Source organism: Neophocaena asiaeorientalis, unplaced genomic scaffold (assembly GCF_003031525.2).
Source record: "Neophocaena asiaeorientalis asiaeorientalis breed wild unplaced genomic scaffold, Neophocaena_asiaeorientalis_V1.1 scaffold128, whole genome shotgun sequence".
NCBI lineage: Eukaryota > Metazoa > Chordata > Mammalia > Artiodactyla > Phocoenidae > Neophocaena > Neophocaena asiaeorientalis.
In genome coordinates, this window is record NW_020175827.1 from 419033 (window position 1) to 444762 (window position 25730).

General features: G+C 44.0%; 2 protein-coding genes across 8 annotated transcripts in view; one reads left to right on the forward strand and one right to left on the reverse strand.

Moving 5' to 3' along the window:
• PDZK1 (PDZ domain containing 1) overlaps positions 1-25730 on the reverse strand; it is a 42211-nt gene that overhangs the window by 2929 nt on the left and 13552 nt on the right. For all 7 annotated transcript variants that reach the window (XM_024732705.1, XM_024732706.1, XM_024732708.1 and 4 more), the window contains 6 exons: positions 11722-11933; positions 10484-10730; positions 8604-8740; positions 7178-7373; positions 4644-4840; positions 133-357 (listed from right to left, as the gene is read on the reverse strand). In XM_024732705.1, coding sequence (XP_024588473.1) covers positions 133-357; positions 4644-4840; positions 7178-7373; positions 8604-8740; positions 10484-10730; positions 11722-11931 — 1212 coding nt within the window. In that variant the 5' untranslated portion in view covers positions 11932-11933. The remainder of the gene's footprint in view (positions 1-132; positions 358-4643; positions 4841-7177; positions 7374-8603; positions 8741-10483; positions 10731-11721; positions 11934-25730) is intronic.
• CD160 (CD160 molecule) overlaps positions 18386-25730 on the forward strand; it is a 41440-nt gene continuing 34095 nt past the window's right edge. The window contains 1 exon segment of the mRNA XM_024732722.1: positions 18386-18641. Coding sequence (XP_024588490.1) covers positions 18386-18641 — 256 coding nt within the window.

Genomic DNA, 25730 nt, shown 5'->3' on the forward strand with positions numbered 1-25730 from the left:
ATTTGAACCCACGTGAGACCCTCAGTGTAAGCCTTCAATGTAACCTTTTTACTGAGCCATCAGTGAGTGGGAGAAACTGGGACTCTCCTAATTGTGACTGTTTGTTGGGCTGCCGGAACCAGATCACCATACCTCTTTGACGAATGAGCCTGGCTGACCCCGAATCGCATTTAAGTGAAAGCCATAGCCATCTTCACCTTTGACCAGCCTGCAGAGTTTAGGCTTATGATCTGCTACTTCCTCTGTAGTATCTGGGCTTGAGACCTCCAGAGGGGCAGGAGTAGGAACTGGAGCCTCCTTGACAGACCCATTAGGCAGTTCTTGATTTTGATAGTAGAGTAATGGAGAAAAGCCAGCCTTTTGAAAATAAAGGGGGAAAAAAACCCATTAATTGTAAGTATGGGAAGTTACACTTTATTAAATGTGCTGGTTTAATTTATAAGGTATCCTCCATGTTCCACTCCTCTTCCAGATACATCTGGCTGTGGGCTGTAAAATTTCTCTACTACCCCAAACAGAAAAGGTATAAAGGAAGATTGAGCTTGGTTATAGAGTAATGAGTGTAAACATGTGTAAATAAATGTAAATATATATAAAATAAAAGCAGTATAGAATGTTGTACAAGGATCCAAAAATAAGTCTAACAGAACTGCCAGTTTATTCTGATTCCATGATAGTGAGCGAGTCACTGAACAAACCATAGGCAATCTCCCTGTTAGGAGATTATAGACATTGAGTGACTTGCCCAGTACCTCATGCAGAGCAGGTTCACCTGGCCCTTCCCCTTCAATAAGATGGTCTTCAGAACTCTTCAGAGCTCCTTAAACACATTAGAGAAAGTGAAACATGAGACATTATTTTTACCACTATTTGAATTACACGCAGTAATTAACTGAGGGAGCCGGTAGAGGAGGTTGGCAATCATGTGATCACATATGGTAACAAAAGCCAATTCCAACCATTTGCTACTTGCTTCTCCCCCTCCCCCTCCAGTCCTGTATCTGCTGTACTCAATTTATTTTACTATTTATTATTGTAACCATTAGCTGACACTTCTGTTAAGCCAGACTCCTCGCTATCTTTACTTCTAATCCATCTCAACTCCCAGACCATCCATGTGAAGAAGGCAGTGATGGTCTCAAATATAAAAGAGGCAGAGAACAGGAAACATATGACTGGTTTGTGTTACAGAATGAAGAGTTTAGCTGAGTGTGGGTTTTAGTTGAGAGAACTAAAAGGGTATATTTGGGTATAGTAAGATCTTGGATCAGTAGTTAAATTATTGCCCACAAGCATCCAGGACATTTGTTAGGCAATGAGTAGAAAATCAAGCAATTGAAGGTGAGTACATGTGCTCTGCCCCAAATCATACTGTTCAGCAACCTGGATAAAACTGGATTTGGGGTCCTGGTATCACCTGTCTTACTAACCCCAAGACCACATCTTCCTTTCTTACCAAGAGAAGCACCAGCACAGAACCTGCTAGTTACCTAACTCAGCTAACTTCAGACCTTTCAATGATATACTTGCAAATCTTCCCACATTTCTTTCTCTTTAAAATGTGGGAAATTGGAGGCTTCACTGGTGGCACAGTGGTTAAGAATCTGCCTGCCAATGCAGGGGACACGGGCTCAAGCTCTGGTCCAGGAAGATCCCACATGCTGCGGAGCAACTAAGCCCGTGCACCACAACTACTGAGCCCTTGTGCCACGACTACTGAAGCCCACGTGCCTAGAGCCCGTGCTCTGCAACAAGAGAAGCCACCGCAATGAGAAGCCCATGCCCGACAGCAAAGAGTATCCCTGCTGGCCACAACTAGAGAAAGCCCACGTGCAGCAATGAAGACCCAATGCAACCAAAAATAAAAATAAGTAAATAAATTTATAATTTAAAAAAATGTGGAAAATTGGGACTACCCTGGTGGCACAGTGGTTAAGAATCCACCTGCCAAATAAAACTACCATATGACCCAGCAATCCCACTACTGGGCATATACCCTGAGAAAACCATAATTCAAAAGGAGTCATGTAAGAGCCTGCCTTCTAGAGCCCGCAAGCCACAACTACTGAAGCCCATGTGCTTAGAGCCCGTGCTCTGCAACAAGAGAAGCCACCGCAATGAGAAGCCTGCGCACCACAATGAAGAGTAGCCCCCGCTCGCCGCAGCTATAGAAAGCCCACGCACAGCAACAAAGACCCAGTGCAGCCAAAGATAAATTTAAAAAATAAAATAGAATGTGGAAAATTGTCAAAGTGACTCATCACATGCAAAAGTACCACTGATATCACTACCCAAACAAGCAAATCAACTGTATCTGACAGTAGCAGCTAATCTTGAGGCAGAGGACAGTAACATTAAACACTTAATGAGTTTTTACTCCTTCACTCAAATATTTGGGTGTCTAATATGTTCCAGGAACTGTTTTAGGTGTTTGTTTTATTCACTGATATATATCAAAGATCCAACCACCTCCCACCTACCCATCTATGGAACTTACTTTGGGGTGGAGGCGGTAGTGAAGACGGAGGAAGAAGATGGCAACAAGCATCTTTTTAGGTCCAATTTCTCTCATATTAACCAAAACATTAAAATTATAGTTCAGTCATGCTGTCATAAGTTTAGGAGGCATTGACAAGGACTTGATGCCAGAATTCCCTTTACAACAGCTACAGCAGTGACCTGACTTCTGCTTGATTTTTTCCACCAACTGGGAGCTCCCTGTTCTGCAGAGCTTGTTCCTGGCAGCTTCAGTTGTCCTTAAGCCAAAAGCTAGCTCCCTGTGCCTTCTCTATTTGGTCAAGCTGTGCCCCATAGAACACCTCAAAAATAAGTCTGCTTCCTGCACATAATAGCCTTCCAAATTCATTAGCTAGATTAGATAGATAGATAGATAACATTTTTTAAATCCATTCATCTGTCAGTGGACACTTGGGTTGATTACATCTTTTGGCGATTGTGACTTAATTTGTGGCCTAACATATTGTCTATTCTGGAGAATATCCCTTGTGCACTTGAGAAGAATGTGTATTCTGTTGTTGGATAGAGTGTACGTCTGTTAGATCTAGCTGGTTTGTGTTGTTCAAGTCCTCTAGTTCCTTACTTCTGTCTGGTTATTCTATCCAGTATTGAGAGTGGGATATTGAAGTCTCCAAGTATTATTGTAGAACTGTACTTCTCTTTTCAATTTTGTCAATTTTTGCTTCATACATTTTCCCAGCTTTAATGAATTATAATTGACAAATTGTATATATTCAAGGTGTACACATGATGATTTGCTAGACATATACATTGTGAAATGGTTACCACAATCCAGTTAAATTAACACATCCATCACCTTATATAGTTGCCATTTAGCCTTTCAAATTCTTGAAGATGTTCTTTCTTCCCCAAAGTCTATGCTTATTCAAGCTAAATATTCACGTAGGGTCTTACGAAACCTCTGCCCTGGTTACCTTTCTTGACACTGGCCTTAAAGTGAGGTTCTCAGAACTGGATACAATATTGATTTAACAAACATTTATATGTGCCAGGCATTATTCTGAATGCTCCAAATATTAACTCATTTAACACTCATAGCCACCCTTCACTGTAGCTACGCCCATTTTACAACGAAAGAAACAGGCACAGGGAGGGTAACTTACCCAAGATTACATTACTGGTAATTTCAGGTATAGTCTGACCAACTCAGTACAGTAATACTACCATCTCCAGAAGCTAAGTGTCAATTAATGTAACCTTAAGTTGCATTTTTTGGATAGGGGCAGAGTGTCATCAAGACAAGTGTCTTGAAGTATCTAATCAAAATGTTGTGCTGGGAGGGATTATGGCATAATAAAACCTGCATTCACACACCGGCTTCAGTCTGCTAAGCTGTGTGACTTTCGCCAATCATCACTTAGTCTAAGTTCCATTTTTTTCATCTAAAAAGGAGGCTAGTACTACCACCACCTCTCATAATATTCTTCCCTCTATATCACTTATACACCTTTGGATGCTTCTATTATTGCATATCACATAGAACAAGTTCATCTTTGTTCATTTTTGTGACCAACACCCAGCAAGGCAGATGGTGCCTTAGGAGGCCCCCAAATGTCTGCTAAGCAAGAGTGAACTTCAGTTCTTGTGACAAAACTGTTATAAAAACCTTAAAATGTGCAGATAATAGCTGTTGTGATCAGAGGAAATAAGGTTAGTTTGACACCAGTTGGTCTTGGTGAATCTGTGTTTCTACTCCCTTGCTAAGGGCTTATAAACTGTTTAATAATCCTTTCTCGGCTTTTACACGGGATTGATAGAATGTATTGGTCTATAGTTTAAAATCCAATTATTCCCTATTTGGGAAAGTTAGGGCTACATCTGCTTATTTCCAGGCTATTGTTCATAGGTTTTTCCTAGGTCACCAAGAGAGATTCTGCAGTTATATTTGCAAATTCTTTCAAAATCTTGAATCTAGGGACTTAAAACTCATGTACCAATCACTTGGCATTCTCTTATCTCTACCAATTTGAGCTTCAATGCAGCCTTTATGATGATTTTATGCCCCTTCCAGTATGAAGATCAAAGTGGTAACTTAGCCAAAGTTTGAGGGCATGACTGAATGGACCCAACCTTAATTCATGAATATGTGGCCTTGTATTACTTACCATTTTATATATGTTTTCCGTCTCTTTGTCCACCACCAACAGTGAAGTCTGGTCTCCACCCTTTTTAATCATTTCCACCACACTGTCATGATCGAGGGACTCCACAGACTCGCCGTTGACAGCAACCACCAGGTCATTGTTCTTCAAGCCAGCCTTCTCTGCTGGACTTCCGGAATCTATGTCCTTAACGATTTGACCTACTCACCCCCACCAAAAAAAAAATTTAATAAAATTATCAGAAAGACCACTAAAAAACAACCTGGGGTATTTCTGCTGGAACCTAAAGCCCTTATAAAATAGATATAAAAGGCATGCTGAGTACAACTCCTGTCCTTCCCACTGGCACCCTAGGATGTCTATACAATACACATCCTATCCAGCCTCATTCTTTGGTCAGAACTCATTCCAAGAACAAACCCAGCCATTAATAATGAAAGGGTTTTAAAGAATGTTGTTACTAAAAGTGTTTGGGATTCAATCTTAACAAAATAGCATGCTCAGCAGTAAGAAGGGTCAGCAAAGTCCCAGGAAGTCAGCGTGCATACTTGTATCTGTACATCTTATGTAGAAGTTGCCGTAAAGAAAAAAGGGGGAAGGGAAGAATGATGAACAAAACCAAAGAATTCAGACCCTAGGAAACCCATGCTGGCACTTTCATAGCAGTTGGGCAAATTCAGTTGTGAACACGTTTGTGTGTGGACGCCACAAGGATGTGTCTTTAGCCTTATTCTCGTGACTTAAACTATCTTCACCAGATGCCTCCAGATCACTCACACTTTTTTTTGTCCTTCATTGAGTTTTAACAAGCTCCAGTTTCACTTTTCCAGCTAGCTGCTTGGCATCTCCAACTGGATATCCCATAGATTCCTCCAATGTATGTAATGTATTCAAACCAAAAATCATCTTGGCCCGTCTCCCTCATCTTGGTCACCTGTTAGTGGGAGCACCATCTCCCCAGGCACTGACACTTCGCAACTGATTCTTCCTCAGCATCCACTCCCCATGTCTAATCAGCCAAGTCCTTCAGTGCTACCTTAATATTTTTATACATCTCCTCTTCTCGAGTCCTAGATCCTCTACCTGAAATTCTACCTAAACTGCCACAGCACCTTACCAGTTTCTCTCCCTGTCCTTAATGCTCCCCTTCTCCAATGCAGACCTGCCTCCAGATTCATCCTGATGCAATGTCTGACCGAGTCACTCCCCAGGGCAACAGCATGAACATGGGCTTTGGAACTAAACAGACCTGAATTTGATCCTAGCTGTACCACAACTAACTGTTTGACCTTACAGAAATTATCCTATCTTCTTCAAGTCCTCAATTTCAGCAATTCTTGCAGAATTATCAGGAGTAATTGAGATGTGTAAAGCTCCCGAGACACTGTAGGCTTAATTTTTCTTCTCTCTCACACTGTTCAAAAAACATTTAACTCCCCACTGACTATAGAAACAAGTCCAAACTCCTCAACACGCACTAAAGGTCCATCATTTCCCGCCGACCAAGCTTTCTAACTTGGTTTTCTGTGCTACACGTTAGATGCCAGTAAAACTGTGCCTGTGTTTTCCTGCTTTATTCACACAATCCTGTCTTCGTGGACTGGCCTTCCTGTCCCCACTCCGTCAACTTGCCCAAATTCTATTCATACTACGAAGCCTGAGCTCAAGTGCTGCCTTTACTAAGAGGCCTCCCAGTTCATTTTTAGTGAGAAAAACTTGCTCCAACATTGAATCTCCACAGTATTTTATCTGCCCTGTATTAAGGTGCTTCTCACCATCTACCTTCAGTTATGGACACACATGTCTTATCTCCTCTACTAAACAAGAGGCTTCTTGACTGAAGAATTCTTGTCTGATTCACTTGAGATTCTCAAGGGCCCTGAGGAGGTTTTTACATTATATGAACCAAATTAGTGTTTCATAAATTAATATAAATATATGATTAAAAGAAAATAGCAACTTCTGGGTGAATAACAGTTCACATGGCCTGAACCTACATTTTTTTAAATGTATTCAGCTTCTGTAGGAGGACCTTAGTTCTTTCCTTATTGAATTACAAGGAACCAGAAAGACTCCTGGTTCTCTTCAAGTCCCAGATCCCAACCCACCCTCTGCCTCAGACCTAGGGGTGTGTTGGAGCTGCCTCACACCAGCTCATGAAAACACTTCTCAACTTTGCATTCTGTGACAGCATGTTGGTGGCTTGAAATCAGACATGGTGGGAGTATTTACACCACAAAAAACAACACATGCTACAAATTAGGGCTTTTTTTTTTGTCCAGAGAGCCAATTTACCAGCATACTACTGCCCAGATCCAAAATTCTGCCTTGTAATTCTGCTGTGGAATCCTAGGGATGCCCATCATCAGGCCCCCATATGCACGGAGTTAAACCGACCCAGCTACGCTTCCTAGTTTCTTACTACTTCCTTCATGAATCTGATGGGGGGCTGGGGGCCTAAAGGAACTCTGGAGTCAGACTGGGATGAGGAATTGGATGGTTACACTACCAGGTTTTCTGCTCTTCTAGTGCCTTACCTTTCTGTTCTGGGCCTGCCCTCAGATAGAAACCATAGCCATTGCTTCCCTTCTTCATCTCCACAACCCGGGGATGGTGGGGTAGCAGTTTCAAACTGGCTGTTTCTCTCTTGAATTTGATCTTCTGCTCACTATGGTGCTTGTCAGTTTCCTTGTCCACCAGCAGGAACATGACGCGGCTTCCGGACTTCTTCACCTGCAACAACATACGCAGGTGAGGACCAACATCAATCTCCAAGAATGACGCTGGGAAATAGGAAAGTTTCTGTATCAAGGCACACAGTCTATAGATTCAATAGGAAATATGAGATGTGAGGCCTGAGTTTAAGCTGTAATACTGTTTTCTACCACCTCACTGGTATTATGTGTCTTCCCTCATACAGTTGTTGTTTTTTGCCTTCTTAAGTATGACCTCACCCACACAGATGCTAACTGAACCCAAGTGAAAGCTGTGTACCCAGAAAGGTATATAGGTGAAGACTAGGAAAGGAGTTTGAAAAAGAAAGTAAAGGTCTACTTTGAAAGATCCTTCTACCAAGAGAAGATAAAGTTGGTCAATTTTCAAGGTTCTATATGACCCCAAAGGAAAACTTCTGACGGACTTCCCTGGTAGTGCAGTGGTTAGGCATCTGCCTGCCATTGCAGGGGACACGGGTTCGAGCCCTGGTCCGGGAAGATACCACATGCTGCGGAGCAGCTAAGCCCATGTGCCACAACTACTGAGCCTGTGCTGTAGAGCCCACAAGCCGCAACTACTGAAGCCTGCGTGCCTAGAGCCAGTGCTCTGCAACAAGAGAAGCCACCGCACACCACAACGAAGAGTAGCCCCCAGTCGCCACAACTAGGGAAAGCCCACGTGCAGCAACGAAGACTCAACGCAGCCAAAAATAAATAAATAAATTTATTTTAAAATTTTATAAGTAAATAAATTTATTTTTAAAAATCCTCTGAGTGTTTTCCATGTGTCATGGAACCATGCTAGACATAAGATTTGGGATATAACAGGTCTTCAAATACTCCCCATGTGTAGCTCAATATTCATCACCACACTGGTTCTCTTCCAGCTTGTATTAAAACATTTTAGTAACATTGGCTCAACGTTCACTTTATTATAAATTTAGAGGGGGATTCCAACCCCCTCTAAATTGGAATTAATTCCAATCAATTACAAATAAGATTCAAAAGATAAAGTTAATTGTTCTTTAGAACACTTGTCTTCAAGACAACATGAAACTAGCAAAGGCCTTTTTCCAAAACCCTATATTAACACTTTATACCACTAGTGAGTCTGTTTGCTCTTAATACAAAGGGTTAGCTTCCCATTATTATAGTCCTCCCATCATAAACTACCATTCCTGTCTTCCTGTCACTTCCAATGAGAGCAGAGTAAAAGATACGGTAAGAAAAGTACCCCTTTGGGATATACCTTTTCAACCACCTCCTCATGGGTGGCATCCTCTACATTCTCTCCATTCACTTCAATCAAGTGATCATCAGCCAGGACTCCGGCTTTCATAGCCACACCTTGAGGTTTTATATCAATCATGCACACTCCCTTTTTACCTGAAAGAGGGTAACAGGTGAGCAAGTGTCACAACTCCATTACACGGAAAGTCCAACAGCAAAGGGTTTTCTCCCAATAATACAATATTAGAGCTTCAAATTTTAGGGCTAACTCAAATAGACGTTGGCTTCTGATTTAGAATGACAATTAGAGCTCATAGCGCAAAGCTTGACAGAGCCATTACTCAGTTGGCTTTTGTTGATTTGAATAGGATTTCTGAGCCCAACTAAATGCAAAGAAGCAATCTCAGGCGGCACTGGCTTCTTGAACCGGAAAGTACCAAATCATGCCCACACTGCATCCCTGTGTCATACTCCCTTTCTTTGCATTTGTAGAATTAGAAGTCGTCTGCTCCCTTCTGTCCTCTTTAATTAATGTTATCACCAACCACCACATCCAGTGGAGTGAATAAATCTCACTGACGCAGGCTAAAGAGGACAGAGGCACAGGAGGAGAGGAAAACATCCACACAGTCATTGTGTATTAGTAGGTGGTATGATTTAGGTGCTTCTTAAAGAAATGCTGTCAGTTCTTTCAAGGTATTAATATATCAGCCTAGGCAAAGGGTAGCTTCATAATGACTACATAAACAATTTGCAAAGAATAACAGTAATTTAAACTCTGCTTCCTTAAATACTTAACATTTCTCCTGTTACCTTGCTATATGTATTTGTCATGAAGAAAAAATTTTCTTCATAATGCTAACCTAAACCATTCACCATGGACATTACACAAAGGCCAAATGAGTAGAGTCTGAATTACAATTTCTTTTTCTTTCTTTTTTTTTTTTTTTTTTTACCATTTTACTGATAACCAACCTCTGAGAAATGCCAAGCTTCCCTTGACCACCTACATCACTGTGTTTTAATAACTGACAAACTTGAGAAATACCTCTTATAGCTAGTTTATTTCTCTTGCTACAGGTTAAATAAGACTTGGAAACTATTTTGTGTTTACTATTGGTCTGCTGTTTAGCACTTACCAAGTTATGACCCACTATCAGTACCTCTCTAATACCAGAAAGAACAGGGAAGGAGCAACCTTAGAGGTGGAACCAAAAGGCTAACACAGCTATGGTTCCAACCTCAATGCCAGTGGAATCGTTAGAAAACCATGGTCAACTGAGCGTGGGTCAGCCTGCAGCTCTGAAATTCTGGAAACAGAACTTCTAGTGTTTTCTGATGGTTGGGATTTCTCAAATCACTGTACCTCTCAGCTAGAGGTCAGGAAGTCACGTCAGAGCTTGGCCACAGCTGAGGGTACGATTTAAATGCCACAGGAGGGTGGGGATTTTTGCAGTGTCCTCAGCACCTAACTGTAAGAGTGGCTAATACATAAATAGGTACTCAAGAATTTTTTGAATAAGTGACTACCTGGGCATTCTGAGAGATGAAAAGAGGTATCATTCTAATTCAAGAGTGGCTATCGTGGAGAACCTCCCTTCTCTTGCCTCTTTTTCTCCATCCTCCCCTCCGTCTTTACCCACGAAGAAGCATCAACCCTCTAACCCTCTGGCCTCAAAGGCTCAGACTGACAAACACTGGGGGACCGGAGTGCCCAGTGTCCCCCACACAGTGCTGCTGTCTTTGCACAACTGTGCAAAGCAGGGGAAAGGCCAGGGAGGGAAAGGGAGAGAGAGGCTGCTGTTGGATCTCCGTAGTAACTGAAAATTAGTCAAAGGAGTCATTAACAGTATCTTTCTTCTGGAAAGCTGTCTGTCCCTGCCCCACCCTCAAGCTCACCTTGGACAGTTTTCAGAGAGAAGCCATAGCTACTCCCCTCCTTCACCAGGTAGCAGAGCCGTGGCTGTGTCCAAGTCTGTGCTCCTCCATTCATCACAGAGGGCAGCTTCTTATCATTCAAACTCGACTCCTGACTTTGACCCAACTCTTTCAAATCTACTTGTTTTTTCATAGCTTTCTCATAAGAATCCCCATCCAGGACCAGTAAAATCACTGAATTCCCACTTTTTCTGACCAGATCCACAACCTAGGAGAAAGAAAGAAAAAGGTTAACTTTAACAATAACCCTCTATCAACCACCGGGGTGGGGGCCGGGGGAGGGCTCACCATCTGGCTCATTATCTGGCCCTGGAGATTCTACTAGCTGACCCCTGACACCCGAATAGTTAGCCGATTGTGCCCCAGCTGTCTCTGCCCAGGCTCCTCCCGAGATCCAGATACAGATTAGGCTGGGCCTCTAGCACTACTGTAATAGCCCAACCCTAGCCCAGGGGACTTTTGTTTTTTTTGTTTGTTTGTGTTTTTTTGCTGTAGCGGGCCTCTCACTGTTGTGGCCTCTCCCGTTGTGGAGCACAGGCTCAGCGGCCATGGCTCATGGGCCCAGCCGCTCGGCGGCATGTGGGATCTTCCCGGACCGGGGCACGAACCCGCGTCCCCTGCATCGGCAGGCGGACTCTCAACCACTGCGCCACCAGGGAAGCCCTAGCCCAGGGGACTTTTACTAGGACTGGTTCTTTCCAGGGACAAATGCTGCCCTAGAGCACAACAGGTCCTCCTGGGTCTATGGAGACAGCATAGTACAGTGAAAAGAGCACCCACTTAGCGGCAGACAGAATTGGGGTAAGGTCAGACCCTCCCCCATGTTCACTACATGAACACATTAGCAAGCTAAGGTGACTGAGCCCCCACTTCCTCATCTATGGAATAGTAATATGAATCTCATGAGTTGTGGTGGGGATTCAACAAAATAATGAATATGAAATTGCCTAGTATAGTTCCTTTCATGTAGTAAATATGCAATGCATATTAGACCTGACACTATTCAAACCTAGGAATAATTTTTACAGTTCTTGGTTAATTATGGGAGACTTGATTAGCCGGCAGAATATAGCCGTAAAGGTGTCCTGCCTTGCCAGTGGCAGCCAGGAAGGCTCCACTGACCCCCAAAACTAGAATCAGCAGAGATGCGGGAGCTGAAGAAATCCTAGAAGCAGAAGAACCCCAAATGTCCCATTTACCTGCGTATGCTCTTTCTTGTCCACAAAGACACCATTGATCCTAAGAACTCTGTCTCCATCCTGGAGACCTGCCTTCTCTGCTGGGCTACCCTTCTCAACCACCCGGACCAGGTGGCCATCAGTGTCCTTCTCAATTCGCAGGGAGAAGCCATAGCTTTGCCCTTCCTGTTTAGACAGCTTGCATTCTCGGGGGTTGAAGGTGGAGGCCATTTCTGTGATGAAAAACAAATGGGTAAATCCACAAGACAGAAAATCTAACTGGGGTGAGAAATCTGTCCTCCATCTCCTATACCTCTATTCTTCTGTCACACCAAATCCAGACTGTTCAGGTAGCAACATTCGGGGTATAGGAAGCCACCTTCCAGGACTTGCTAGTGACTTCCAAATCTACTTCTCCCCAAAGATGACCTTTCACGTGAATTTCAGACCCATGTATTCGGCTAGGTACTGGACAGAGATGCTTCCATTTCAATAGCTCCAAAACCAAATTCCCCTTTGTCCCCTGACCAAAAGAAATTAGTTCCAAATACATTACCTAAAAATTTTAAGAAAATCCAAGTCTACTTTCATTTAAATATTTGAAGAGCTTGCCAAGTTCTGGGCATTGAAGATAAATCTGTGGACAAGACAGACCTATACTTTGCCTCTCATATCAGGGAGAACATGTTTCTACAGAAACACATGATGAATGATCTACTAGGGAAGAATAGCATGATAAGGGAGAATATAACACAGTGTCTTGGTAGTAGGGAATGGGGTGGGAAGAATTAAGAATGGCTTCCTGGAGAAATGACTTTTCCAAGAGCTGAAGAATTAGTAAGAGTGGTGAGGTGAGACAAGATAAGGAAGACTTCAAACAATTAAAAATCAGAGAAGCCAGGCCTGAGAGCTGACCTAGTACATTGGAAACAGATAGAAAAGTGATTTCTAGGACGCTGAAGTTCCAGTCAGAACAGAGTAGGGATGCCCGACAGAGAGAGGATTCCTGCTGCCATGTCAGATCTCTCCCTCCTGAAGCGCTTCCGTTTCCACCCATCCTGCCCCTCCTTTCACCCCATTGCAAGAGCAAGGCTCTGGGCCACAGGAGGAGGAAAGGAAAAGTGTGAAAACCAACAGCTTGGGGCCCTGGCACCCAGTCATTAAGGGTCAGATTCCTGCTAGGCACAGGGAACTATATTCAATATCCTGTGATAAAAACATAATGGAAAATAATATGAAAAATATGTATAACTGAATCACTTTGCTGTACAGTAGAAATTAACACAACATTGTAAATCAACTATACTTCAATAAAATTTTTAAAAAAAAAGATTCCTGCCAGGGGTCCCCAGCACCTCCTGGCTTAAGCACTTGAGAATAGAGGCCAAGAACTGCTGGTGTAGAGCAGAGGCCCGAGAGCAGTAGGCTAGACTCTGCTGGTTAATCTGCCTGCACGGCAAGCCCTCACGTTCCCCTCGTCACAGCTCCCTCCAGTAACTCAGAATAAACCATCCGTTTCTCCTGGAGGGACAGGAACAGATGACCGCACAGGGCATGGGGGTGGAGGGCGGAGGAGAGACAGCAAAGTGCTCCAGGCTCCCGAGAAGCCACGCCATTGTGATTGGAGATGGCCACCTCTGACTCTGTGCCCACAGAAACATACAGTACAAATGGAGCAGAAAGCCTCCCACGGCCCGATCCCTGGGCTATTGCAGGGTCTGGCAGCCAAGCCACCAGGGGCATGAATGACTAAGAAGCCAAGGAAACAAGAAATAAATGGACAATGTTTCCACACTAGTCTACATAAAATAGATAACTGACAAGAACCTACTGTATAGCACAGGGAGCTCTACTCAATACTCTGTAGTGGCCTATATGGGAAAAGAATAAAAAAGAAAAAGAGTGGATATATGTATATGTAAAACTGATTCACTTTTGTTCTATACCCAAAACTAACACAACAGTGTAAATCAACTATACTCCAATAAAAAAAATTTTTAATAAAAAAATAAATAGACAATGTTTCAAGTGATCTCTTATGAGGGCCTGAGGCCTAAGCCCACCCCAATGAGGATCAAGGGCAGAGAAAAGTGAAACTACAGTCACCACGATCACCATCCACACCTGGGAGAGCATTGCAGCTCTGTCTTATCATGACCAACCGCCAGGAAGATGCTGCTTTGGGAGGAAAGGGGGAAAGTAGGGAGTTAGGGGAGAAGAGGGCAGCGCCAGCGTGGGGCTTCCTCACATGCAGGGACCTGCGTGTGGCCCCTCTGACTCTGACCCATGACTTTTCTTTCTACTGATCATCCAGCCTGCAAGCATTCTGTTTTCCAACTGGAATCTACATCTATGTCCAAACTTACCCCTAGATCCCTATCAGCTCTCAATTTCCTAGGCCTGAAAAGCCTTGAAGGGAAAAAAAAAAAAAAGCCCTCTGAAATTTAGAAGTATCAATAATTATAGAGAAACCTCATCCAAATCCTACAAAATTCGAAACATGTCCTTAAAACTATTCAAAATAAGGGCCATTAGATGCTATGTTTTCATCAAGAGATGAGTATGTTTCTGATCAGCGTATGAATGCTTGTTTCTAAGGTACCCACCCCTGCAATTCAGCCCTCTCACACTCTGCAATGGCAACCACAGGATCTTACTCTTTTTCTCAAGGATGGAAGATGAATCCTCCTTGCTCGTAGGGCAGTCCAGTGTTTGGGGAGAGAAGAGACAAAGTTTTCCTGTATCTCAATAGAGACCTGAGAGTCTGATATACAAGGAAACACAAATCCCTGTTTCTGGGCAAAATCTCAAGAGAAAGCTGATCAAAACCCCCAAAGCTTGGCCTTACATAGGGCCCTGAAACTGTTTGTTTCCTGTGCCATCTTGTAGAGAGACAGTTCAACTAGGAATCACGAGGGCTGGGCTCTGGTCCAGCTCCAGTCCTGGGTTTGTCTAGTCCAAAGCCTGGTTTACACTGACCCCTAAATCAGGGCTGGCATCAGTCACTTTAGCAAGACTCTGTCACTGCTCCATGATAAGGATGCCTGGAACTCTGGAACACAGGGCCTAACTAGGAAGGATCTCTGTATTTAAGGCTACTGTTTCCTGTTTCTTCCTCCTTTTCTTGCAAATCAAAACCACAGTGAGATATCATTCACCTCACACCTGTCAGAATGGCTATCATCAAAAAGACCACAATTAACAAATGTTGATGAGGATGTGAAGAAAAGGGAACCCTTGTACACTTGTTAGCGGGAATGTAAGTGGGTGCAGCCACTAAGGAAAACAGTATGGAAGTTCCTCAAAAAATTAAAAATAGAACTACCATATGATCCAGCAATTCCACTCCTAGGTATATATCCAAAGAAAATGAAAACACTAATTTGAAAAGATACACACCCCAATGTTCATAGCAGCATTATTTACAATAGCCAAGATATGGAAGCAACACAAGTGTCCATCAACAGATGAATGGATAAAGAAGATGTGATACACACACACACACACACACACACACACACACACACACACACACACACACACAATGGAATACTACTCAGCCATAAAAAAGAATGAAATTTAGCCATTTGCAACAACATGGATGGACTTGGAGGGTACTGTGCTTAGTGAAGTAAGTCAGACAGAGAAAGACAGATACTGTATATTATCACTTATATGTGGAATCTAAAAAGAAAAGCAAACAAATGAATTGTTTGTTTGTTTAAAACAGACTCACAGGTACAAACTAGTAGTTACCAGTGGCGAAAGGGAAGGAGGGAGGGGCAAGATAGGGGTAGGGGATTAAGAGGTACAAACTACTATGTATAAAATACATAAGCTACAAGGATATATTGTATAGCACAGGGAATATAGCCATTATTTTATAATAACTTTAAATGGAGTATAGTCTATAAAAATCTTGAATCACTGTTGTATACCTGAAACTAATATAATAGTATAAATCAAATATGCCTCAATTTTTAAAAATTAAAAATAAGTAAGGTGATAGTTTAAAAAAAAAAAAAAGGATACTGTTTGCTATTTCTTCAGCCCCCACCCCTATCTTCTGCTTCTTGAGAATCCAGAGATCAGAATCCCATGGTGGAGAGAGATGCAATTAGTGAAGGCCTATGGATTTCCGTAATACCATATCAGCGATCACCTGATTCAGGCTGGAGTCCATTAAACCCTCAGCAGGCCTTACTCCACAGTTCAAACAGCCAAAATAAAATACTGGAAATGGAAGAAAGCTCTAACCATTTCTGAGCTCTGGGGGAAAAAGTCAATTTTTGGCAACAAAGTTTCTTGTCTGTGGGAAGGAAAACAAAGTGCTGGTGGGCAGGAAAGACTCAGTGGTGAGAGCCAAAGAGATTTTTTTAATCAAACTTTATTATTAATCATACCTTTAGACCCCACCTTCTTCTAAAAGGATTCGATTATTGCTACCAGGAAAGGCAATAATATATCCAAGGTCGAGAAGAAAAAGTAGGTACATTTTAGAAGTTAGGAACTGTAGCTAATGACAACAGAGGAGGGTAGGTAGGACCTGTGAATGTGACCAAAGAAAGAACTGAAGCAACTGGGCTATTTTCCACAGGAGAAAAATAGCTGGTAGGACCCAGGGGACTCTCCCAAGGCCAAGGTAGCCAAGGTCCCCCGGCTCCAGGCAGCCATCAACATGGACCCATACACGATCCGAGTCAACACCCACCCTCCGCAGCGGTGCTGCACAGAGCCAAGAGTCCGGGCAGGAGCTGTTCCTGAGAGGAACACAACCACAAAAGTGAGACTCAAACAGCCAGAAGGGTTCAGCTTAATTGGCCCAGGCTAAGAGGAAGCCTCATTTTCCCTTCAGTTTGTGTGTTTGGGGCTGGAACCTACAGGACCTTCCTCAGCAGGGCTAGTTGGAGAAAGAGTGAGACTCCATTTCAGTTGATTCCCACATCAGTGGGACTTGTAGTGAAGCTTGCCTGCCTTGTCACCCGGCACGTCAGAGAGTCCCCTGTTCCACAATAGGTGCTGTAAATGGAAAGGTCCCATTAAAAAATACCATGGGCGTGAATGCCTTTAAGCGCCCCTGTACCCCTCCAGTGCAGGGGAGGGCTAGGAGTGAAGGGATCTTAAAGCCACTTAGCTCATCAAAAATCCATGATCTGAGAAATATTTGAGAGTCTCAAGGTCAGTGGGAACCTGACAAGAACACAAAGCATCTCCCAATACAAAATGGAACACAGGGTTCTCCGAATTATTTCCTGCTCTAAAGCAGAGTTATTTGTCTAACTCCTGTAAGCTTCCAGGTATTATTTTGTAAAAGAATCCTGAAATTGCTATAGATCAGCTAACACACAAGCCAGGGAAGAGCAAATTCTTCTGAAGAAGGAAAAGACAACTCCTGGAAAAGTGAAGTCAGAAATAATTAGAGGATATTTATTCGTCTCCTCAGCCCTGGGAGCTGTCTACCCAAAGTCAGCAGCTGGTTCCATCTGAGGGAACAGATCTACTTAGTTGACAGTGTAAATCTATAGACCATCAGGTGATGCCAGTAATAATAAATCACGTTACCGTTTAAAAACTCACCATATGTCAGGCATGCTACATTATCTCATTTAATCCTCACAATCACCTTACAAATTTAATCTCAATCCCAGCAGGCCCACAGAATCACCTGCAGAGATTTATAAAAACAGATGCTTAAACCCCGCCTCAGATCTACTTACTCAATCCAGGCTTGAAACCTGAACATAAGCATTTTTAGAATCCCCACGAGTTTAAGAAACTAGTGATCAAAACTACCCTTTGCTGCTCCCAGCTTCCCTTCTCTCCCCTCAGTCTTGGGATAACACCCTCATGGGTCAGAGAAGAATGTCAAGGTTGGGTGAAATATTAACGGCTACCTTGAGCTCACCTTTACTCGACTTGAGAAACCAAGGTGGCAGCCTGGTTAGGAGAGGCCCTCAGGATCCAGCTCTGCCCACAGTCCTGCCCAGCCAACAGCATGGAAGTTTGTGGCAACCTAAAGGCTGTGACCCTGCCTCCCTCCCCACGTTCTAGTTCTGAGCCAGGAAACAGAATCCAGCAGCTGAAAACAACCTTTAACAGCTCCCGTGGGCTCTTGGTCCAAGGAATTAAGTCTGAGGGGGCCCTCCCCTGGCCAGCAAACCTAACCACCCTAAGAGCTGAGGCCATTTCTCCTCCTCCATCACGCTATGGGTGGAAACCCAAGCTCCATTCCTGTCTGAGGCCAATCAATTAGATTCTCCAGTTAGCATACGGAAGTGGGTGCAGGTTGTTCGGGATCATGCACACAGGCCCCTCAAAATTCTACTGAACATCAAGAAGACATATTACCCCAAATGTGATTTCATTTGTCCGTGCCACAAATATTTGCCTCACACTTATACGCAAAACACTGTTAAGTGGTTGATGGAATAAAGTGAAACAACAGCTCTATCCTCAAGGACTTTATAGTTAAATGGGGGTGAAGGAAAAGTTTTAGTACAAAAAGAGCTACCACTATGAGCAGAGTATAAATGCCCTGAGACCTACAACATGGGACAAATTAAGGAAAGCTTCACTAATTAGGTAGGATTTGATTTAGACATTGACAACAGATAGGTAGGATTTCAACAGGTACAGAAGTAGGAAGAGAACATTCTAGCCACAAAGAATACCGTGGACCTCAGGCATGGAAGTGGGAAAGTTCTTGGGTATGGTCAAAGAAGAGCTAAAACTCAACGTGACTGAAGAAAAGACAACAGGAGGACAGCCAAGATGTCCTTTTGTCATAGATGACAAGTTAGACTGTAAAGGCCTCGAATACCAGCCCAAGGGATCTGGCCTTAGTTTGGTGGTCAGGGACCATGCAAAGGTTATAAGCCGAGGAAGGACAGGATCAGAGGTGGGCTCCAAGAGGGATGGCCTGAAGCGAAGACATACTGGAGGTAAGTCAAGAAAGATGCTCTTGTAATGGTCCTACTCACATGCAACGAAGGCCTGCCCCAGCCGGCAGCTGTGAGAATAGAATGGAGGTGACAGAGGTGGAGGAACTACAGAGAGGACTGAGTGACATGTGGTATTAACTCTTCAATCCTGTCCTCTCAGATTTCTCCATGCAGAGATGGTCTCAGACAGGACAGGTACAACACAGATGTCCAAAATATTTATTTACACTGACCGTGACTAGTGTCCAGGAAATACAAGAGATCCCTATTCCTCTCCCTAATTACTGCTTACCTCACTCACACACAGTTTTGCTGTGGGTTCAAGAGGCCTCGTTGCACAGAGTGGTACATGCACAATTCAGTCTTCTAAGGTCACCACTCAATGTGAATGTAGCTGTGCTTTTGGCTCCTCTCAGCTCTGAGCTGCCAGGATACCCTAATTCTGTGGCCATCTTTTCATTCTGTCTGTTTCCCCATAAGTGGTATACTTTCCCTGGATTTATTACCCTTGCTCAGTTTTTTCTACTAACCACCCTTGATAACTTTCCTAGACTCCCCTTCTGTATGGAATCAGTTTTGTCACTCCCAAAATTCCTATGTTGAGGCCTTATGACCGTTTGGAGATACAGCCTTATAAAGAGATAATTAAGGCTAAATAAGGTCACAAAGGTGGGGCCTGGCATCTTTATAAGAAGACACAGAAGTGCATGTACACAGAGAAGAGGCCATGTGAAGACACAGTAATAAGGCCACCATCTGCAAACCAAGGAGAGAGGCCTCAGGAGAAACCAACAATGCTGGCACCTTGATCTTGGACTTCTGGCCTCTAGAACTGTGAAGAAATAAATTTCTATTTAAGCCACATGGGCTTCTGTTATTCTGTCATGTGGTATTCTGTTACAGCAGCTCAAGACTTAATACATCTTCCAAGTAATGCTGCCCACTTGGGCTGGGTGTTAGAAAAGAAGAGGTCAAAAAAAAAAAAAACCAGGGCTTCCCTGGTGGCGCAGTGGTTGGGAGTCCACCCCAATGCAGGGGACACGGGTTCGTGCCCTGGTCCGGGAAGATCCCACATGCCACGGAGCAGCTGGGCCCGTGAGCCATGGCCGCTGAGCCTGCGCGTCCAGAGCCTGTGCTCCACAACGGGAGAGGCCACAACAGTGAGAGGCCCGCGTACCACAAAAAAAAAAAAAAACAACTCACAAGTTCATGCCTTGGTTACTGGCATAAAAATTGTACCATTAAAAGATGCTGCAGGGTTTCCCTGGTGGCGCAGTGGTTGAGAGTCTGCCTGCCGATGCAGGGAACATGGGTTCGTGCCCCGGTCTGGGAAGATCCCACATGCTGTGGAGCGGCTGGGCCCGTGAGCCATGGCTGCTGAGCCTGTGCGTCCGGAACCTGTGCTAAAAGCAGCTAAGCCCATGAGCCTCAACAATTGAGCCTGTGCTCTAGAGCCCACGAGCCACAACTGCTGAGCCCATGTGCCACAACTACTGAAGGCCACGCACCTAGAGTCCATGCTCCACAACAAGAGAAGCCGCCTCAATGAGAAGCCGCCTCAATGAGAAGCCCACGCACCGCAACGAAGAGTAGCCCCTGCTTGATACAAATAGAGAAAGCCCGCACGCAACAACGAAGACCCAACGCGGCCATAAATAAATAAATAAATAAAAATAAAAAGATAAAAGATGGTGCTGGGACCTCCCTGGTGGACCAGTGGGTAAGACTCCATACTCCCAATGCAGGGGACCTGGGTTCAATCCCTGGTCAGGGAACTAGATCTCACACGCGTGCCACAACTAAGAAATCCACATGCTGCAACTAAAAGATCCCGCATGCCACAACAACGACCCGGTGCAGCTAAAATGAATGAATAAATAAATAAACATTAAAATATTAAAAATTAAATTAAAAAAAAGATGGTGGGCTTCCCTGGTGGTGCAGTGGTTGAGAGTCCGCCTGCCAATGCAGGGGACACGGGTTCGTGCCCCGGTCCGGGAAGATCCCACATGCCACGGAGCGGCTGGGCCCATGAGCCACGGCCGCTGAGCCAGCGCGTCCAGAGCCTGTGCTCCGCAACGGGAATTGAGGCAGTTTTACATCAGAGGACTTGGCAGAACATCCTGCAGGTAGACAGAAGTGTGAGCCTGGAGCTCAGGAGATGATGGACTAGAGTCCTCATGGCAGTGCTCGGTGACACAAGGGAGTGAGAACATGAAAGGAAGAGAGCCGAGGATAAAGCCTTGCATGATACCGACATCTAGGCGACAAGAAGATGAAGCTGAGAAGGAATGATCAGAAGGCCAAGACTTTACAGTCCAAGCTAAAAGAAGAATTTCAAGACAGGATAGTTAACAATGCAAAATGACGCTAAGAGGTAAAGAGAATGAAAACAGAAAATGCCGCTAAGTCTAGGAAATGCAAGTTCAGGACAGATAAGGGACTAAGAAGCAAGTGAATACTAGTAAATAACAGAGGCCATGAATAAAGTTACATCTTGAAACAGATAAATGAGAGAGTTGGGATAGCAGCTTAAGGGGAAAGCAGGGTTCGTGGATGGTTTTATTTTTAATGTTTGTATATCAAGGGATGATATGGAGAGCACAGCAAATGGGTTTGGCCTTGATGAGATGGAACACCTCTACCGAGGCAGGAGAGACGTGGAAAAAATGAGATAAAGAGGAAGACGAGGTCAATTTACCAAGACAAATCAGGAACTTCAAGAATGTGGACCAAAATCTCCACTGAGCTCAAACTGATAAATCCATGAAGGTGGCCAGGAGAGGATGGTAGATTAGCTGTACTTACCACCAAAAGACAGCCGCTATGAGGAAATAAGAGCCCAGTGTGCCAGACCTTCCAATCTCTCAAGAGAACCTGGAAGTCTAGATTTATGCAAAATGTCCCCATTTTTAAAATCTGGCAGCTATTTCAAAGTCTTAAGAAACTTCACATAAAGTAACAGACTTGAATCCCTGGACGGGCAGGTTATAACCCTGGCAAAAAGGCTCTCCAAAGCCAAAGCATTATTTCACTATAATGAGTCAACGCGTTGAATAAAAATTTCTAAGAAACAACTCAGGCTAAATATATTTCTTCATTAGAGAGATAAACAGATCTCATGAATTTATAGCAGAACAATCAGCATGGTTTCTCATGGCTTCTTCTCACTATAATATTTAACAAGAATAGAAGGAGAAAGTGGTAACTTTTACCCCAAGTTGGAGCGTGACATGTTTACAAACAGAAGGCTAGGAGGTGAGGGTTTCTATGTTCGCAGTGAGCCCAGAACTCGTTAGAATGTGAGACAGTGGGGCCAGTGTGAATTTTGAGGAAGAGAAGCCACAAGTGTCCCCTGGGAAAGATGAAGTGCTGCAGGGACTGGCTGGGCAGGATGAATGGGGAGAGGGAAGAAGAAGGGGCTGAGGGAGCAGTTTTGCAAATTAAGGGGTTGACACAGGAAAAGTCTTCTTAAATGATGTCTAGAACAGAGTAGTTTCCAGTTAACAAAAAGTCTAAAGTGGCCATATAGGTATGCAGCTGATGTGAAGGGAGTCTGTATTTTTATTTCCATCTTCCCTCAGCATTCTAGTTTGGGTAAATACATTAGAAAGAACAAGAGTTTTAAAGCCAAACCCACTTTTGGATTCCGGTGTCACCACTTGCCAGCTGTGAGAACATGCGTGACTTCCTTAATTCTGAGCTGGAGATAGAAATACACCTGAAACAGGAAATGCATATGGACGCAGCAAAGATTACTGAAGATGGATCATGTAAAGCAATCTGAGAATAGCATCTGGAGTAGGGAAGCCCACTCCAGGTGCCCCATCTTCCCTGCTCTCTGGTGAGAGTCCTGAGTCAATGGGAATCCCATTTCCTGTGAGGACATTTGAGCAATCTTCCTGATTTTCCTCTTGACGCAGTCAAGAGATTGAGTGATGCACTAGGGATGGGCAGGAATCTTGACTGTCAGGCCAGGGATTCTCTATCTCCTCACTCTGGACCACCTCTGCAACGTTAGTTTTAGCTGCTGAAAAGTCAGGGCTGAGATTTTGTTCTCCATGAAATCAAGCTCAAATAATAAACTCAGATTTCCCTAAACCCAGAAGTATCATGTAAGTCTGAAAGCTAGGGAATTATAAAAATAGAACCAAATGCCATATATTGAGGAGGTATAAGATTCCAGGGAGCTTTTACAGAGCTAAGCTGACCAGAGAGTCCCAACACCTGGAGCAGATGAGCTCTAATAGATGTGAGTACAAGATACACCAGCCAAGGGACCCAAGGGACAGAAAAGGGTGGAGAAGATGGAGTGAGGGAAGCATCACTTGATATACGGATGTATGGGTGGATCATCGTCACTGGGGAGTGATGAGTGAACAGGTTCACTCACCAGACAACATCACTGGATTTCCAAAAGATTAGAGAAAGGATGTGGGATAAACAGCATTCTTCTTAGAGAGGGAAAATCAGAAGGGCACTGTCATCAGTGACAGCCAGATGCAATGACTACCATCAGGTAAGAAAATGCCCCAATATTGTCTTCTTTGTCTCCCAAAATCCAGGATGTAGTGGATCATTCCATAAATACAGTAACCCTACAACTGTTAGTCACGAGTACTCTGGACCCACCACCATCTTATCTAATAGTTAGGAATCAATGGTGCAGTCATTATCGGACCACAAAGAAAACATAGTCTCTCCTCACAAGGCACTTATGTAACCAACACCTAAGCCATGAAAAACTAAACCGTGAAAACTTAGCAAGACAGTGGGGAGTAATGTTTAATCCTAGTTACTGCAACTGGGGAAGGATATTTGTATAACCTAGGATGTAACCATACAGTAAATTATTTCTGTTTCATTGAGGCATGAAGAGAGGGGAAGAGAGGGCAGGAACTCTCGGGTAACATTCAACTTGAATGTGACTCACTTTGCACTAAACTCCATGCTGTAAAACACTTTGAACTTCAGCAAGGAGGAAGCTTGACCAGGCATGTCTGCACATCGTACCCTTGTGAGAAATGCTGCCTCTTCAGCATTTACATGCATCCATGTCATAAGTAAGACAAAGAAATCACTAGACTTTTGTTGGAAAAATACAACTGGTGGAGACTGGTGATGTTAAGTCAGCAACTGTAGATGGTGAATTCCCTACAACCATCAGCCCTGGTCAAGGGGGTCCAGCCCTGGGTCAGGAATATCTACCTTCTATCAAAGCCTGCCTCAGAGCCTCAGGACATACTGTTTCTTCCAACAGCATAAAAGAAATCCTAGTATATCTCAGCTGGTGTTGACAGATGTCTTGAGCTAGGAGGAGATAAATGCAATTCAATTTCATCTTTCTTCAAAAATATTTTACCTAGGGCTTCCCTGGTGGCGCAGTGGTTGAGAGTACGCCTGCCGATGCAGGGCACACGGGTTCGTGCCCCGGCCCAGGAAGATCCCACATGCCACGGAGCGGCTGGGCCCGTGGGCCATGGCCGCTGAGCCTGCGCGTCCGGAGCCTGTGCTCCACGGCGGGAGACACCACAACAGTGAGAGGCCCGCCAAAAAAAAAAAAAAGATAGAAAAGAAAGAGGTGTGGGGGACTTCCCTGGTGGTCCAGTGGTTAAGAATCCTTCTTGCGATGCAAGGGATGCCGCTTCGATCCCGGTCCGGGAACTAAGATCCTACGTGCTACAGGGCAACTAAGCCCACGTGCCACAACTAGAGAGAAGCTCACGCATATACGACAACGAAGCGAAGAGCCCACGCGCTGCAAACAAAGATCCTGCATGCTGCAACTAAGACCTGATGCAGCCAAAAAATAAATATTAAAAAAAAAAAGCAAGAGGTGTGGAAATTCAAACACTCAAGTTTATTAATTTTAAATGATTAGTGTCAAAAATAGAAAAATAAGTAGGGCTCCAAAATATGTTTATGCTAATTATACTTTCCCACTGTGATGGTTACTGTTTGGTCTTAGGTAGCCATAGATTTCAAGTGTGGGAAATTAATGAAATGTGTTCCAACAGAGAAGGGTGATCATAGGACCAGTGAGTGATTCTTATTTCTCATCTATGATAAGGAATGGAATCCGCTTATCTTGAAGTTCATTTGGCCTGCTGGTACTAAATGTCGCTTCCCCCTACCCACGCATCATGAATGATACTTTGTCCTATATGGTAGGACTCTTGGTTGGAGTTCAAGACCTTCCCCACTCTACTTGCTTATCTACGAGTTCTGCAAGTTGGGAAAGAGATAAAGTCGATATCGTGTGGACACAGAGGTGCCCTCGGAGAAAGGATATCCTTGTGCTGCTGATAGAATTGGTACCTGAAAATAGCCGAGGGTTGGCTGGAACAAGAGTATCTCCCAAAACTGGCGTCTTGTTTTACAAGACCCTTTGAACTTGCATTTCTGCACCCTCGCTCTTTTCCTATGTATCCAGCCTCTAGGTTCTCCCAGCCACTGCCCCAAGACAAACTTCCTGATCTTACTCTCACCATGTTAGTCTCTAAAAACAACATTTAAGGGCTTCCCTGGTGGCGCAGTGGTTGAGAGTCCGCCTGCCGATGCAGGGGACACGGGTTCATGCCCTGGCCCGGGAAGATCCCACATGCCGCGCAGCGGCTGGGCCCGTGAGCCATGGCCGCTGAGCCTGCGCGTCCCGGAGCCTGTGCTCCGCAACGGGAGAGGACACAACAGTAAGAGGCCGGCGTACCGCAAAAAAAAAAAAAAAACATTTAAGAACCTAAAGTCCAGACTCCTTTCTCAGGCTTTGAGGTTCAACATAATCCAGCCCGACTCCATCCCCCTCTGCTCCCCAGCGATACCAAACTGGCCCACGTGCAGTCACCCACACCCAGCCTGCCCTTCGCTCACACCACATGCTCTGCCTGAAATACCTGCCCCCACCCTCCGATTACTTATTTATAGTAGGTCACATTTTTTCCAAGTGAATGAATTCAAGACCTAGTCAAGGCTCAGTTCAAATTTTAGGTTCAACTATAAATTTGAATTAAGTTCAAATATAAATACAAATCCTTCCCCAACCACCACAGTCTGAAGGAATCACTCCAGCCTCTAAATTTCAAGTACCATTTA